The 14,135-nt window shown below is 54.7% G+C and overlaps 1 protein-coding gene across 1 annotated transcript in view; it reads left to right on the forward strand.

Annotated features, from left to right (window-relative positions):
* The window catches only part of SEMA5B (semaphorin 5B), a 48,658-nt gene extending 35,559 nt beyond the window's left edge, over positions 1-13,099 (forward strand). Inside the window, exons 10-23 of the mRNA XM_063113298.1 lie at positions 321-456; positions 1,576-1,783; positions 1,891-2,098; positions 8,084-8,201; positions 8,359-8,540; positions 9,697-9,840; positions 10,035-10,182; positions 10,290-10,515; positions 10,663-10,881; positions 11,396-11,566; positions 11,670-11,819; positions 12,056-12,100; positions 12,488-12,693; positions 12,941-13,099. Of these exons, the coding sequence (XP_062969368.1) occupies positions 321-456; positions 1,576-1,783; positions 1,891-2,098; positions 8,084-8,201; positions 8,359-8,540; positions 9,697-9,840; positions 10,035-10,182; positions 10,290-10,515; positions 10,663-10,881; positions 11,396-11,566; positions 11,670-11,819; positions 12,056-12,100; positions 12,488-12,693; positions 12,941-13,099 (2,320 nt within the window). The remainder of the gene's footprint in view (positions 1-320; positions 457-1,575; positions 1,784-1,890; positions 2,099-8,083; positions 8,202-8,358; positions 8,541-9,696; positions 9,841-10,034; positions 10,183-10,289; positions 10,516-10,662; positions 10,882-11,395; positions 11,567-11,669; positions 11,820-12,055; positions 12,101-12,487; positions 12,694-12,940) is intronic.
* The last annotated feature ends 1,036 nt before the right edge of the window (positions 13,100-14,135 follow it).

A 14,135-nucleotide genomic window follows, 5' to 3' on the forward strand; every position in this document is an offset into this window, starting at 1 on the left:
TATTGTTTCATGAAAATTCATTACAGATTGTGTGTTATACTGAGCTGTAATATAAAATACATTTCTTACTGTTTGACATGGACCAAAATGTTTGAAAACCACTGACTCCTCCCATCAGATAAGGGAAAGGGAGGAGAAGTAGAACAGAAGGATCCACCGGGGCTTCTTGTCAGTGGGTCTTTCCCAGAGTGTTAGGACCACATCTCCTTGTCTGTGCCACCCCCATGGTGCAGAATGGACATGACAGCAGCTGTGGGTTTTAAGCGGAGTGTGCCAAGGCTTGCAGGGAGGGCAGCATCCTGCCATCTCTTGCCTTTCAGAAACAGCATTGCCGCCTCTGCTGTCTGCGCCTTCAACCTCAGTGCCATCTCCCAGGCTTTCAGTGGCCCATTTCGCTACCAAGAGAACCCCAGGGCTGCCTGGCTCCCCATCGCCAATCCCATCCCCAATTTCCAGGTATTCCTTCTCCTCTGCTTCTCTCTCTTCACACACTGCCTTCCTCCAGACTACCAGCCATAAGCCAGTTCCCAATCGCTCAGCACAAACACCAGACCTGTCCCTGCTGGTCTGCACCCATCTCTGAGGCCTGGGCTGGTTCCCTAAGAGGGTGGTAACCCTCTGAGACTGTGAGTGAGAAGAGCAGAGTGGTGCGAGGCACAGCAAGGAAGCATGCTCTGAGCCATCTCTAAATGTGACCCAACACCTGCATGGGGCAGGGAGGTGGGACCTCAGCTCTATGCAGTGTAGGGGACCAAGAGAGTACCACACAAGCTGTCTGGCCAGTATTTGGGGATTTTAGCTGGAGTTTACTCTCAGTGTGTCCAGCGTGGGTACTAATACCTGTAGGGTCTCTGAGTGCTGGGAGTGTGGTCAGGGCCCAGACATGGGTTGTGGGAGCATGCCCCAAGTGGTCAGGGCCTAGCCATGGGAGCATGTGATGGAGAAGGGGAAAGATCAAGGGGGCAGAGGAGGCTGCTGGTGGTTGACTTTCATGTCATTCCAACTTCCTGCCCAGGAGGCGGTGTGCAGCTGGGAAAGACCTCAGGCTTTGCAGTCTGACAATCCTGACCCAGATCTAGCATGTCTCTGTGTGCCCTTGTGTCACCCTAACTCCTGAATCTCTTTTTCCTTATCTGGAATTAGGAGTTATACCTTGACAGATAATAATGCCTCACAGATAAGTGCAAAGGTTGATACGCCTGGAATGTAGTAGTTGCTCTATAAAAAGTGGTCTGCCTTCTAGCTCCCGTGGGGGAGGGTAAATCACAGGACACTTGCCCACACTCAAAAATGACCCATTTTTAGATAGTCCAGCTAGCCCTCTTTGCTCTCCTTCCTCCTCTTCCCCAGCCCTCGCAGGTCCCTCCTCTCCCATCTTCCCAGCCTGGTTTCTTCTTATTTATTAAAGAAGAGGCATCCCTCCCTGGAAAGGGTACAGGGGACCCAGCAGGGATATTGGGGGTGGAGGACGTTGGGGAATCAGCGTCTGCCCACCTGGGTTCCAATGAAGGAGGCGGGTAGGGGGTCGCGGCAGCCCCGGCGGCCGGGCACGCGTGACCTGGCTCCCTGTGGCAGTGCGGCACCCTGCCCGAGACGGGCCCCAACGAGAACCTGACGGAGCGCAGCCTGCAGGACGCGCAACGCCTGTTCCTGATGAGCGAGGCCGTGCAGCCGGTGACGCCTGAGCCCTGTGTCACCCAGGACAGCGTGCGCTTCTCCCACCTCGTGGTGGACCTTGTGCAGGCCAAGGACACGCTCTACCACGTGCTCTACATCGGCACCGGTGAGCAGGCCAGGCCTGACCCCGGCTGCGGCTGCGGGAGGGGAGGGGGCGGGGGCGGGGCCGCGAGGTTCCGGGGCCTTCAAGGCCGCCCTCGTCTGGCCCCTCAGAGTCGGGCACCATCCTGAAGGCACTGTCCACGGCGAGCCGCAGCCTTCGCGGCTGCTACCTGGAGGAGCTGCACGTGCTGCCGCCCGGGCGCCGCGAGCCCCTGCGCAGCCTGCGCATCCTGCACAGCGCCCGCGCGCTCTTCGTGGGGCTGAGCGACGGCGTCCTGCGCCTGCCGCTGGAGCGCTGCGCCGCGCACCGCAGCCGCGGGTAAGCCACCTGGGGTCGCATCCCGGCCCAGTCCCCAGTTGTGTGCCTTTGGACAAGTCACGTCCCCTCTCTGACCGCGGTCTCCTCCTCACAAGGTATCTTGCAGGGTTTTGGTGAAGGTTAGTTGGGATAATCTGCATAAAGCACTTATCACTGCCTGGGGGGAGTATGTGCTTAGCAAACTTTGATGGCTGTTGTTATCGCTGTTGTCAACCCCATAGTTAGGGCCTGTCAGCCATCTCTAGCCTCTTGATTTATTTATTTATTTATTTATTTATTTATTTATTTATTTATTTTTTATTTTTTTTTAAAAGATGACCGGTAAGGGGATCTCAACCCTTGGCTTGGTGTTGTCAGCACCACGCTCAGCCAGTGAGCAAACCGGCCATCCCTATATAGGATCCGAACCCGTGGCCTTGGTGTTATCAGCACCGCACTCTACCGAGTGAGCCACGGGCCGGCCCCTCTAGCCTCTTGATTTAGCCTCAGTCCCTTCAGATTAGAGGTCTTTATCTTGGAAACCACAGGACTTATTGCCCAGATGTGGGGGCAGGTGGGAGATGAGGCTTTGAGTCAGCTCCGGATTTTTGCTCCTCTTCCTTTCTTCCTCAGAAGGGGCGGGGAGGGCTGGTGGACGTGAGGCTTCCCACTGCTTCTGAGATCCGTTCTCCATACCGGAGCTTCAAGTGGATTCACAAATATGGCCATAATCACACCGTATTTAAGGGCGGAAGCCAAAGCCCATTCCAAAGCCAAATGGAAATGTATTGCAGACTCCTGCCCCTCCCCTAGGCTCCTCCAGGCTGCATCCCCTCATTTGTATGATAATACAAAGCTGGCAGAGCCACAGCCACGCGGGCTTCTGTGGCCTTTGCAACAGAAAGTCTTCCTGGCTGTGCCATCTGTTCTCAAGATTTGGGAGACAAATGGTATCTGTGATGCCAAGGGTTCCTCAGTCCCAGTGGGTGTCCTGGGAGCTGCTGGGCAGTGGAGGGGGCTGGATGGTCATGGTGTGGCAGCTGCAGAGGGGGAGGGGGTGGGCAGCCACTCAAGTGCCGTGCTCCGGGCACTTGGCAGGGCTGTTGGTATGAAGGAGGCAAGGTGAAGCAGGTCTGAATCACTGACTCCCCCCAGAGCTCTAGATGTCTGGCTGGGGAGAGAAACCTCGGCCTATGTCAGACATGTGAGGAGAGACAGTGGGGTGTAGTGGATTCCTCCAGCAGAATTAGACACACTTGGACTTGCAGCTCAGCTCCATCATCTACTAGCTGTGTGATCTTGAGCAAGTTACTTACAGGGGGAAACTTGATGGAGTAAATGATATTTAATTTAGGCAACCATTGGGACTCATATTCATGAAGTGTCTAGTCCAGTGAATCTTAAGTGGTAGCTAGTATCTTTATTCCTTTTCTATCTCCATAAACCCATTTAGGAGTAGTCCCCAGCCTCCTGCGATCTTTGGAGTTTCACAGTCTACAACATTGAATACAGACAGCACCGCTTGGCAATGAATCATGAGCTACCTGCTAACAGCATTTCCCCCATTTCTTGTGTTATTATTCACATACACCCTGTTCTCCAAGAGGCCGACCCAGTGCCCCAGTATTTTTTACACTCCACCAAGTAGCCCTGTTCAGCTCGAGGCACAGAGTGGCCTTCTACAAATGTCAATCCTTCAGTTGACTATTTGGCTTGAGAAGAGTTTGGTGCAGGAGAGGCATGGGGAATGGGGCTGGAAGGTGGGTTGAGGCCAGCTGAGAATCCCAAGGGAGGATTTTGACTCGAATCCTGTGGCTGTGCACTCTGAAGTGGTTGTGGAGCAGTGGAGTGGAGTCACAGAGAGCATGGAAAGACGTTTTACAAAGATCAACCAGACAGTGGTGAGCAGCATTGTTGTGGGGCAGATGGTGTCTGGGGTGAGCTAGTGTGGCTCTAAACCAGATATCGAGTAGCAGGGTCCACAGTAGAACGAGAGGAAGGACAGGTGCTGGGACATTTCTCCACGGTGCTGCGGAGGGCGTGGGGAGTGCCCATTACATTCTTACTCTGAAGCAAGGTGGAAAGAAGTCAGTTTGGAGTCTGATGCTTTCATCCCATTTGGTTTCCTGAGTTTGGGATAGGAGCCCGTGATGTGTACAGTGAAAACCATGCCATAAAGCTGGAGGTGGATCCAAAAAATAGAAAATGCAAGGTCACTTTATTGCAAAGTTAATAAAATGACCAGAGCAAGTACTTGCAGCCACCAAGCTGTGTACTCCAGTATATACTCAGCTGCCAATCACAGTATACCAGAATCTCTGCTAGCATGGGGTGTGTTGTCACAGGGTTTTTCTGTGTCCTGGGATAGACATTTCATGCTTGTTCCCTCATTCCTTCCAAAGCTGGCAGGAGGATGAGGTGGGTAAGCAGAGGCCTCTTCAGGCCCCCTCCTCTGCCCAAGATCCAGGGGCTTATCTCCAGCCGCCTCCTTTCACTCAGGCAGATCTCAGCTCTGTGGGGCTTGACCAAGACCCTGGCATGGCCAGAGTGAGACCAGGGCTCACACAAGGAGGAACCAAGGGAACAAACTGCCACTGGCTCTATAAAGCGGGTGTTTTGTGCAGGAACTGCCCCTTCCTCCTTCCAGCATGCCCCCCAAGGGCAGGGTCCTCTATCCCAGCTCACTCACAGAGACCTACTCCCAGCCACTTACTCACAAGCTCCCAGAGCACCTGTCCACCCTGGACAGCTCCCATTGTGACTATCGCTACCTGGTGCTGGAATCCACCTGCTTATGACTTCCACTATCTATCTGTCTTCCTCCAAGCCCGTGGAATGAACCTGTTCCCTTTTGTAATGGCTGCTTGAGACACTGCAGTAAAAAAGACATGGTGATATATTATTGGTCTTATGGCTCCTTTTTTGAAAAGAGCTCTAAACTGCCACCCATTTCTACAGTCAGAGACACACTTCAGTTCTCTTCTGCTTGGAGTTTTCATTTTCTTGAGTGTTCCCTGCTCTGTAAGCTTTGAAGTGGCCTTTGTCCAAAAGCAGTGACTGTGGACCCACCTGAGCCAGGGAAGCAGTTACCCCTTTAGTTAGTTATTCACAAGAAGAGAGCTCAGCACTGCCCCGGGGGAGTCTCCAAGGCCCCCTTGGGCTGCAAGGGGCAGAGGCAGGGGCAGGGAAGGCATGCCCATAAAGAATCTGGTGTCCTCTTTCTTCTCTGGGACTTAATTGAGAGCAAGAAAGGCTGAGAGGCTGAGCGGGGATGGGAGGGGGGAGGCTGGGGCCAGCATCTATTTTACGTTTTTCTTCCCTCATGTCCTGTTCTGTCATGAAGATGAAGACAAGGTCCTTCATCTCTTGGCTTGAGAGCCCTGACAAAAGTGGCCCTGGAACAGCAGTTTACAACCGTGGCTATTCATTGGAACTACCTGGGGAGTGTTTAAAAGATTCCAGTGCCTGGGTCTATTCCAGTCCAAAAGGCCCAGATATAGGCGGGCTTTTTGTTTCATTTACCTAAGCATTTTAAAAGATGCTGAGGAGATTCTGGTCTGCAGTCAATACTGGGAACTACTGCTCTAGAACGGTTAGGACCTAGATGAAAGAAGTAGCATGAGGCAAGTTGCATTCTTCCAGGATCTTCTGCTTTTGTCTTGTATAAGCTGATTCAAATTTTCTGCTTTCATCCATTTTCTGTGCTAGCAGACATTTGTTTTTGATGGATAAAATCTTATTTATTATTATTATTAATCACCAGTCATGGCTAATTCCTTCCCCCCACCCTGCCCCCATAAACGTATGTTGCTTATAAAGTGCCACATCAGCTGCCTTTAGAGTTTGACACCCCTCTCTGAGGGTCGAGGGAAATACGCTGGGCGTGAGCTCTACTGAGTTCTGATTGGTTGAATTTGCTAGCAGCCTTCTCAAATGCCGGTTGGTGAGCAGCATCTGAGAACCACAGGTTGCTGGGACTACTTGTTCACGTGTATTATATTTAGTTCCATGATGTCCAGTTTGATAGAGTCTGCTGATGAAACACCCTCAAATCAAACCATTGATTCCAGATATAAATATAAGCACATTTGTATGATTTACACAAATTGCCCATGAGAAAACAAAGTGGAAATGATTCCCCAGCAACAGATGAGTGTTCTGGATTCCCAGGTGGGCCAGAGTGTGCTCACTGGGGTCCAGTGAGGCCCTCACCCACAGAGGCCCAAAGCATCACCTGACCTATACAAGGTTATGGGTCAGCCCCAAGCAGGGAGCAGTGCTGTCTTCTTCAGCCTCCTCCAGTGGCAAGGAGAAGCCTCGCCCTCTTCTTCATGAAGTTTCTAATATAACCTCATGTTTTTCTCTGGGGCCTGACATGACCAATTGAACTCATTGAAAATGAAGAACTCACTTGAGAGGTGACTCTCCTTGAAGCTTCAAGAGAAAAGAAAGATTCCATCCTGGAGACACCAAAAGCTGCAACCTCTTGGCTCTTTTGCATATCCCTTTAGTCCTCAGCATCCTTGGCCCCTTTGGCCAATGGAAAAATCCCTCTGCAAACTCACATAATGGTGTGAGCTCCCCCCACCTTCTTTGCAGTCCAGCACCTCCTTCTCCAAAGCCTCTTCTGTTTCTAACCTCTGGTTTCTAAGCCCCTGCCCCAGTGTTCTCTCCAGACCCTCCCAAGCAGACCTGATCAGAGGGGGTAGAAGCTGGGGAAAGGAGGCAGAAGGGATCCAGGTATCTCCTGGCATTGGCAGTGGGCTCTCTGGGCATTGGAGGGACCCTCTTTCTGGCCCCAGTATCTGATACTCTATTTAGCAATGAACAGCAAATCCTGAATCCATAATCCCTGTAGAATTTTTCCCCCCTTGAAGTCTTACAAGCCATTTAACTTTTTGTTGAAAGCATAAAGGATACATTACATGAAAGCACAAAGGATACATTACATGAAAAGGAAGAAAGGAGCCCTAGAATGTGAGAAGTGGAGGCATTTGGGACATGCATTGGTGCGTGAACTATTATCTGTTCTGGGCCATTGCAGAGAGACCAGCCCTGAGGGCCGGGAGAGGGGAGCTGGGATATGAGCCCTCTCCTGGCATCCTGAGCTCCTTCTCAGGATGCTAAAGCACTGGACTCTGGTTCCTGCCACTGAGCAGCACAAGCATGTGGATGCCTCAGGTGTCCCCTGACCCTGTGCTGTGTGGTGAGGGATGGGCCCATATTCACTCAGTGTGGAAGACACAGCATCCAGTCAGGAGGCAGGAGCAAGGGTGGGGTAGAGAGAAGCCTAGATCTGACCCCAGCCCCACCACATAGAATTTGTGTGATCTCAGGGAAACCCTTCTCCCACCTCCTGTGTGCAGTGAAAAGGTTGTGTTATGGATCCAGTGATTCTCAACCTGGATCCCATTAGAATCACCCAGGGAACTTTTAAAACCCTCCTTCTCCAGAGATTCTTGTTTGGGGTGGGCTCAGGTATCAGTATTTTTAAAAGCTTCTCAAGTGATTCCAATGTCCAGCCAGGGTTGAGAGCTGCTGGGCCAGGTCGTCTTTAAGGTCTTTTCTGTCTCTAATGTTTTATGATTCTACAATCACAGCATCTGACACTACCTCTCTGGACTTCTGTTAACCACACGTGCTCCTGTGGCCCTAGGGAGGGGTACGGGGCACCCATACTTGGGGAATGCAGAACAGTCCTTTGGTTAAATGTGGTCTCTGGAGGATAAGAGTTGGAGTCCTTTGTCCACGGTCTGAGTTTCCTCCATATAAATGGGGATAATGACAGTACCTACCTCATTGGGTTGCTGTATTAAATTAATTCATGCTTGTAAAGTGCTTAAAATGATGCCTGACACATAGTAAGCACTCAGTGAACTCAGTTATTATCATGGAGGGCAAGTGAATGAGAAGAGGGACTGATAGGAGTGTGTCCAGGTGTGTTCTTGAGATGCAGGTGGGGCTGGGAAGCCAGTGGGCTTTAGTTTCAGGACCTCTGTCTGGCAGGGCATGCCTGGGGGCACGGGACCCGTACTGCGGCTGGGACGGGAAGCAGCAACGTTGCAGCACACTCGAGGACAGCTCCAACATGAGCCTCTGGACCCAGAACATCACAGCATGTCCTGTGAGAGCCCCTTCATGCACTCCCCCATCTCAGACCTCTCCCCTCAATTCAGGCTGTGACTGCCCATCAGTATTCTCCAAGTCCCCTGGGATCTTGTGCCTTCCCTGCCCCTGCCTTGTGTGACAGGGGTCATGTTTATCTCCATGTTCATCTGCAGGTGCGGAACGTGACACGGGATGGGGGCTTCAGCCCATGGTCACCATGGCAACCATGTGAGCACTTAGATGGGGACAACTCAGGCTCTTGCCTGTGTCGGGCCCGATCCTGTGATTCCCCCCGACCCCGCTGTGGGGGCCTCGACTGCCTGGGGCCGGCCATACACATTGCTAACTGCTCCAGGTGTGTGAGGACAGGGCTTGCACGGCGTCTGCCTTGGACTGGGGTGAGGAGAACTGGGGAAATGGGACATTCCCCACCCAGGTGTTTCCACTAAGGGGCAGAAACCACTTCAGGGCTATGCCAGGGACTAGACAGGTGGCTAAGGTATGAGCAGGAAACATGAGCCCTGGGGAAGTTTCCACACCAGGGAGAGAAGTTGCCACTTTGTGGGAGCTCTTGATGCAAAGAGGAAGACTGGACAGGCATGGGAGTCACTCCCAGACAAAGATTAGTCTCAATAAGCCTTGCTGTCTCAAAGATAAGGGACAGCATGGGATGGTGGCAAGGCAGGCAGACCCGGTGCCCATCCTGAATTGCCACTGTCTGGTGGTGTGGCCTTGGACAAGCCACCTAACCACTCTCTCTCTAAGCGAGGGTTATAGTACCCACCCCAAAGTTGTTGGGAGTGTTAAAAAAACGTATGTAAGAGCTTGCACACTGCCTGCACCTGGGGACTCCATAAAATGTTTATGAAAACAACTAACCCATAATTTTAGATACTTAACTATTATATATATATATTTATTAATCTAACCCTCACAGCAATTCGTGGGGTAGGAATACAACAACCATTGTTCATTTTAAAGATAAGGGTACTATGAGGCACCGAAGGTTTCAGTAACTTGCCAGGGATGTGCAGCCAGTGAGTGGTAGAGCCCAAATTTGAAAACTGGAGTCAAAGGAGACAGGGTGAGTAGTGTCTGAGGTGGAGAAAAGTGTGGGCAGTGGTAGAACAGAGAGAGAGTGTGGGTTTAAGTGCAAGGATTGGCCAGCTAAGAAAGTTGAACTGAAGATTGCAGATTGGAAAGGCGACTAGGGCTGTCTTCTCTAAGAGTGTGTCCTTTAGCCGGCGTGAGTAAGAGCAAGGTCCAGTCTGTGTCCTCAGCCTTGCACACTGCCTGATATATGGCAGAAGGCTCTCAATACATATTTGAGGAATGAATGAGCAAAGGGATGAATGAATGAGTCTGCCTGAGATGGCCTGGTTAGGAGCTGGTATTTTCTCTCACTGTCTAGCCTTCCTGACAATACAAAATCCATCTGTCTAGATGCAGACCAGATCTAAGAAGCTAGGGCTCAGAGGGCCATCTGTCTCTGTCCCCTCCCACCCCACCAGGAATGGGGCATGGACCCCGTGGTCATCGTGGGCTCTCTGCAGCACGTCCTGTGGGATTGGCTTCCAGGTCCGCCAGCGAAGCTGCAGCAACCCCGCTCCCCGCCACGGGGGCCGCATCTGCGTGGGCAAGAGCCGAGAGGAGCGGTGAGCTGGGCTGTGGCTGGGGGTCCTGGGGACCGGCTTACCCAGAGGACCCAGACGTTCCGGGCCCCCCAGAAAGTGGCCTGGAATCGCCCGAGATCCAAGGGACTCTCCTTCCCAGTCTCGCAATCCCAGTGACCTCTGTCAAGGAAGGGGTACCCCTCCCTAGGGTGACGACTCCTCCCCCGCCCTCCCAGGTTCTGTAACGAAAACACGCCTTGCCCGGTGCCCATCTTCTGGGCATCCTGGGGCTCCTGGAGCAGGTGCAGCAGCAACTGTGGGGGCGGCGTGCAGTCGCGGCGGCGGGCCTGCGAGAACGGCAACTCCTGCCCGGGCTGCGGCGTGGTGAGGGGCCGGGGCGCAGCATGGGGGGCGCGGGGGCCTCGAGCCCAGGGAAGGGGGCTGGAGGCGGCGGGGCTCGGAAAGCACACCCGCTCCGCTCCCACCCGAAGGAGTTCAAGACGTGCAACCCGGAGGGCTGCCCCGAAGTGCGGCGCAACACGCCGTGGACGCCGTGGCTGCCCGTGAACGTGACGCTGGGCGGGGCGCGGCAGGAGCAGCGCTTCCGCTTCACGTGCCGCGCGCCCCTGGCCGACCCCCACGGCCTGCAGTTCGGCAGGAGGAGGACCGAGACGCGGACCTGCCCCGCAGACGGCTCCGGAGCCTGCGACACCGACGGTACAGCTCCGCCCCGCCATCCTCCCTCCCTCCCTGCCCCGGCGCCGTGGGGGTGCGCGTGGGGAGGCCCCGGAACAGCCCACGGGAGCCCTGGGGGGAGGCAGGGCCGCCGGGCGTCTGGTGGCTGAGGCCGGCGCCGCCCCGCAGCCCTGGTGGAGGATCTCCTGCGCAGCAGGAGCGTCTCCCCGCAAACGGAGAGCGGGGGCTGGGCCGCCTGGGGCCCGTGGTCGTCCTGCTCTCGCGACTGCGATCTGGGCTTCCGCGTCCGCAAGAGAACGTGCACGAACCCAGAGCCCCGCAACGGGGGCCTGCCCTGTGTGGGCGACGCCGCCGAGTACCAGGACTGCAACCCCCAGGCTTGCCCAGGTAACCCTGCACGGAAGGAATCCTTGGCCCAGGGAAAACCCCATCATCTGGGAACCCCCGGCACCCAGAAACCCCCAAGCCCACGTGGCCTCCTCTTCCTGCCAACTCTGTGCAAGGGGCCCCAGAGCAATTTTTTGCCCTGATACAGTGGCTACTCTGGTGGAGTAGGGCCTTTCCTCACCTTGCGGGTCAGTTTTTTCTTTCCCCTAATGCTCTTGTCTATAAGTCACCTTTATGGAATTCCATATAGACACTCTTGAGGAAGGCACCATACAGGAACTTGATTTGAGGTGGTGGTCGTTTCTCTCCCTTCTGTGTATCTGCTGCTGCCTGCATTTCTCTTAACACCCCTGGGGTGGGGCACTCCCTAACAGTGGCCTATTGAGTGTGGGTGGAATGTTGAGGTCAGTGTGGCCCAAGAGAGTGGCCTGGCTTGGGAAGGGGTGGAAGACTGTCTTGGGCCTTGTTCCCCCTCCCCCCGACCAAGTCTCCCTCACACACCATCCCCTTACAGTGCAGGGTGCCTGGTCCTGTTGGACCTCCTGGTCCCCATGCTCAGCCTCCTGTGGCGGGGGCCACTATCAACGCACACGTTCCTGCACCAGCCCTGCGCCCTCCCCAGGTGAGGACATCTGTCTCGGGCTGCACACAGAGGAGGCACTCTGTGCTACACAAGCCTGCCCAGGTACTGGGTGCATCTGGCTGGGGTTGGGGAGCACCACTGAGCCCTCTAATCCCCACCAGGGCATTCCAGGGCACTTAACCTCATCCCAATCCACAACCCACAGAAGGCTGGTCGCCGTGGTCTGAGTGGAGTGCGTGCACTGAGGATGGAGCCCAGAGCCGCAGCCGGCACTGTGAGGAGCTCGTCCCAGGGCCCAGCGCCTGTGCCGGAAACAGCAGCCAGAGCCGCCCCTGCCCCTACAGTGAGATTCCAGGTAGGTCCTCGTGCCACCTTCTCCACACCAGCCCTTCCCACCCTGAGCTCACCCACTCCTCATCTAGTGAGTGGGCCAGTCCCTCTTAGAGACGGGAGGTGGGGGGATGAAGGCCCCCAGGCCCTGTCCTATAGCTCAGTGCTCACCCAGCGGTCCTCCCAGAGACGCACCTAGCCCAGGAGGGACCCCTCCTCTCCTCTCTACTCCTGACACCTTTTCCCCTTGTCTTCTTGCAGTGATCCTGCCAGCCTCCAGCATGGAAGAGGCCACCGGCTGCGGAGGTAAAGCAACCGGCCTCACCTTATGACTCTGTCTTTCTACCCCTCCTCCACCCCAATCCAAAGTCTGAATTCTTCCCACCTCCCGCTCCAGACAGCCAAGCTATGTTGGGGTGCCCCACTGCTTTGAGGCCATGTGTAGGGGGGTCTGGGTAGATCCCATCCGTGCCCCCCAGCTGGGAGGCCATCATCAATCTGTACCCAAGGAAGAGTCAACTCTAAGCCACAGATTGTACTGTGAGAGAGGCCCCCAGTGACAGGTTACCCAGCCTCCCTGTTTCCATTGTGTCTCAGAGCCTTCTACTGCTGTTTCTGCCCCCAGGGAGGCAGTCAGAAGTCTTTCTTCTTCACAGTGGCCCTTTTCTTATCACCTGCCTCTCCTCCTCCCAGGGTTCAGTCTCATCCACCTGGTGGCCACCGGTGTCTCCTGCTTCCTAGGCTCTGGACTCCTGACCTTGGCAGTGTATCTGTCTTGCCAGCACTGCCAGCGCCAGTCCCAAGAGTCCACGCTGGTCCATCCCGCCACCCCCAACCACCTACACTACAAGAGTGGAGGCACGCCCAAGAATGAGAAGTACACACCCATGGAGTTCAAGGTGGGAGCCGTGCTGCAGAAGCAGAGGGCAGGGTAGAGGGGCAGGGTGAAGGGCACAGTGGTTCTGGCCCTAAGCCGGGTTTAACTGGGCTGGCGCGCGGGAGGCGGCAGTGGTGGTGTGAGCAGGCACTGTGTCAGCAGTCTGAGTGTTCCTTCACTGGCTGGCTCCTGGCCACCTTGCCCTGGCTTGTCCCCTTCCCCATCTCTCCCCTCACTCCTTCTTCTCTGGTTCCTTCCTCCTCTCACAGACGCTGAACAAGAATAACCTGATCCCCGATGACAGAGCCAACTTCTACCCACTGCAGCAGACCAATGTGTACACAACCACCTATTACCCAAGCCCCCTGAACAAACACAGCTTCCGGCCCGAGGTCTCACCTGGACAACGGTGCTTCCCCAACAGCTGATACCACCATCCTGGGGACTTGAGCTCCTTGCCTTCCTAAGGCACAGAGCAGGTGGAGATGGGACAGTGGAGCCAGTTTGGTTTTCTCCCTCTAGGCCAATAATTTGCTGCCTTGTCTGTGGGGGTCCCATCCTGCTTCAGAGAGCCTTGTGTGGCATTGACCATGGGGGAGAGGGCTGGCTTCAGGCTGGCACATGGCTGCAGGTCCAGTTCAACCCAGGTCTCTCATGGCTGCCTTGTGACCCACCATCACACTGACCATCCCCTGCCATGTCTGGGCTGCAGACCTACTGGGCATGTGAGGAACTGGAGAGTGGAGATGGCAGGAGGGCAGGTTCTTAGTTTGGGTTGGAAGTAACTTCTTGTGGACATCGTTAGCCAACGCTGGCCCTCTGGCTGGTCCCAAGAAAACCTGGGGCTACATCCTGATTATCTCCAAAAGGAACTAAACAAATGGCCCCAGTAGCTGTGGATTCTCTGCCCAGGGCTGGGCCATTGTGGTGCTGCCCCAGTGTGACAGGGTACCAGGGCCAGGCCAGGTTGTCCACCTCTGCCTAGCAGTCTGTGCTTCACCCAGGGACATCCCTCTGGGCAGAGGTAATGAGGGCTGGGGACTGGAGGCTGATCTTCGCTGAGAAGCCCTTTCATCTGGGCTGGCGTAAGCCTCAGCCTTGCCCTCGATTCATGATAGTGGCCATGAGAAAGGCTACAGACTGTGGGAAGCAGGAGTCTGGCCTCCGAGCCTCTCTGGAAACTCTTGTAGTTGCTGCTCAACAAAGTCGTTGGCCGAGACCTGCTTGGGAGTCTGAGCTGGCCCCTCATCTGTTCAGGAACAAACACACACACACACATCAACATCTGCTACAGCAACAGAAAAGATGTTGGCCTATGGCATTATTAATTAAAGATGATATCCAGTTTCCAATGTAACTGTGTTCGGGTGCATATGTGTGTGGGCTCCTTTTGGCATGGCCTAGTCCACCAGAGCAACACACTGGGGTAGCAGATAGTCTTCTCAAGGTGGAGGAAGTGGCCCA

The sequence above is a fragment of the Cynocephalus volans genome, chromosome 1 (assembly GCF_027409185.1).
Source record: "Cynocephalus volans isolate mCynVol1 chromosome 1, mCynVol1.pri, whole genome shotgun sequence".
NCBI lineage: Eukaryota > Metazoa > Chordata > Mammalia > Dermoptera > Cynocephalidae > Cynocephalus > Cynocephalus volans.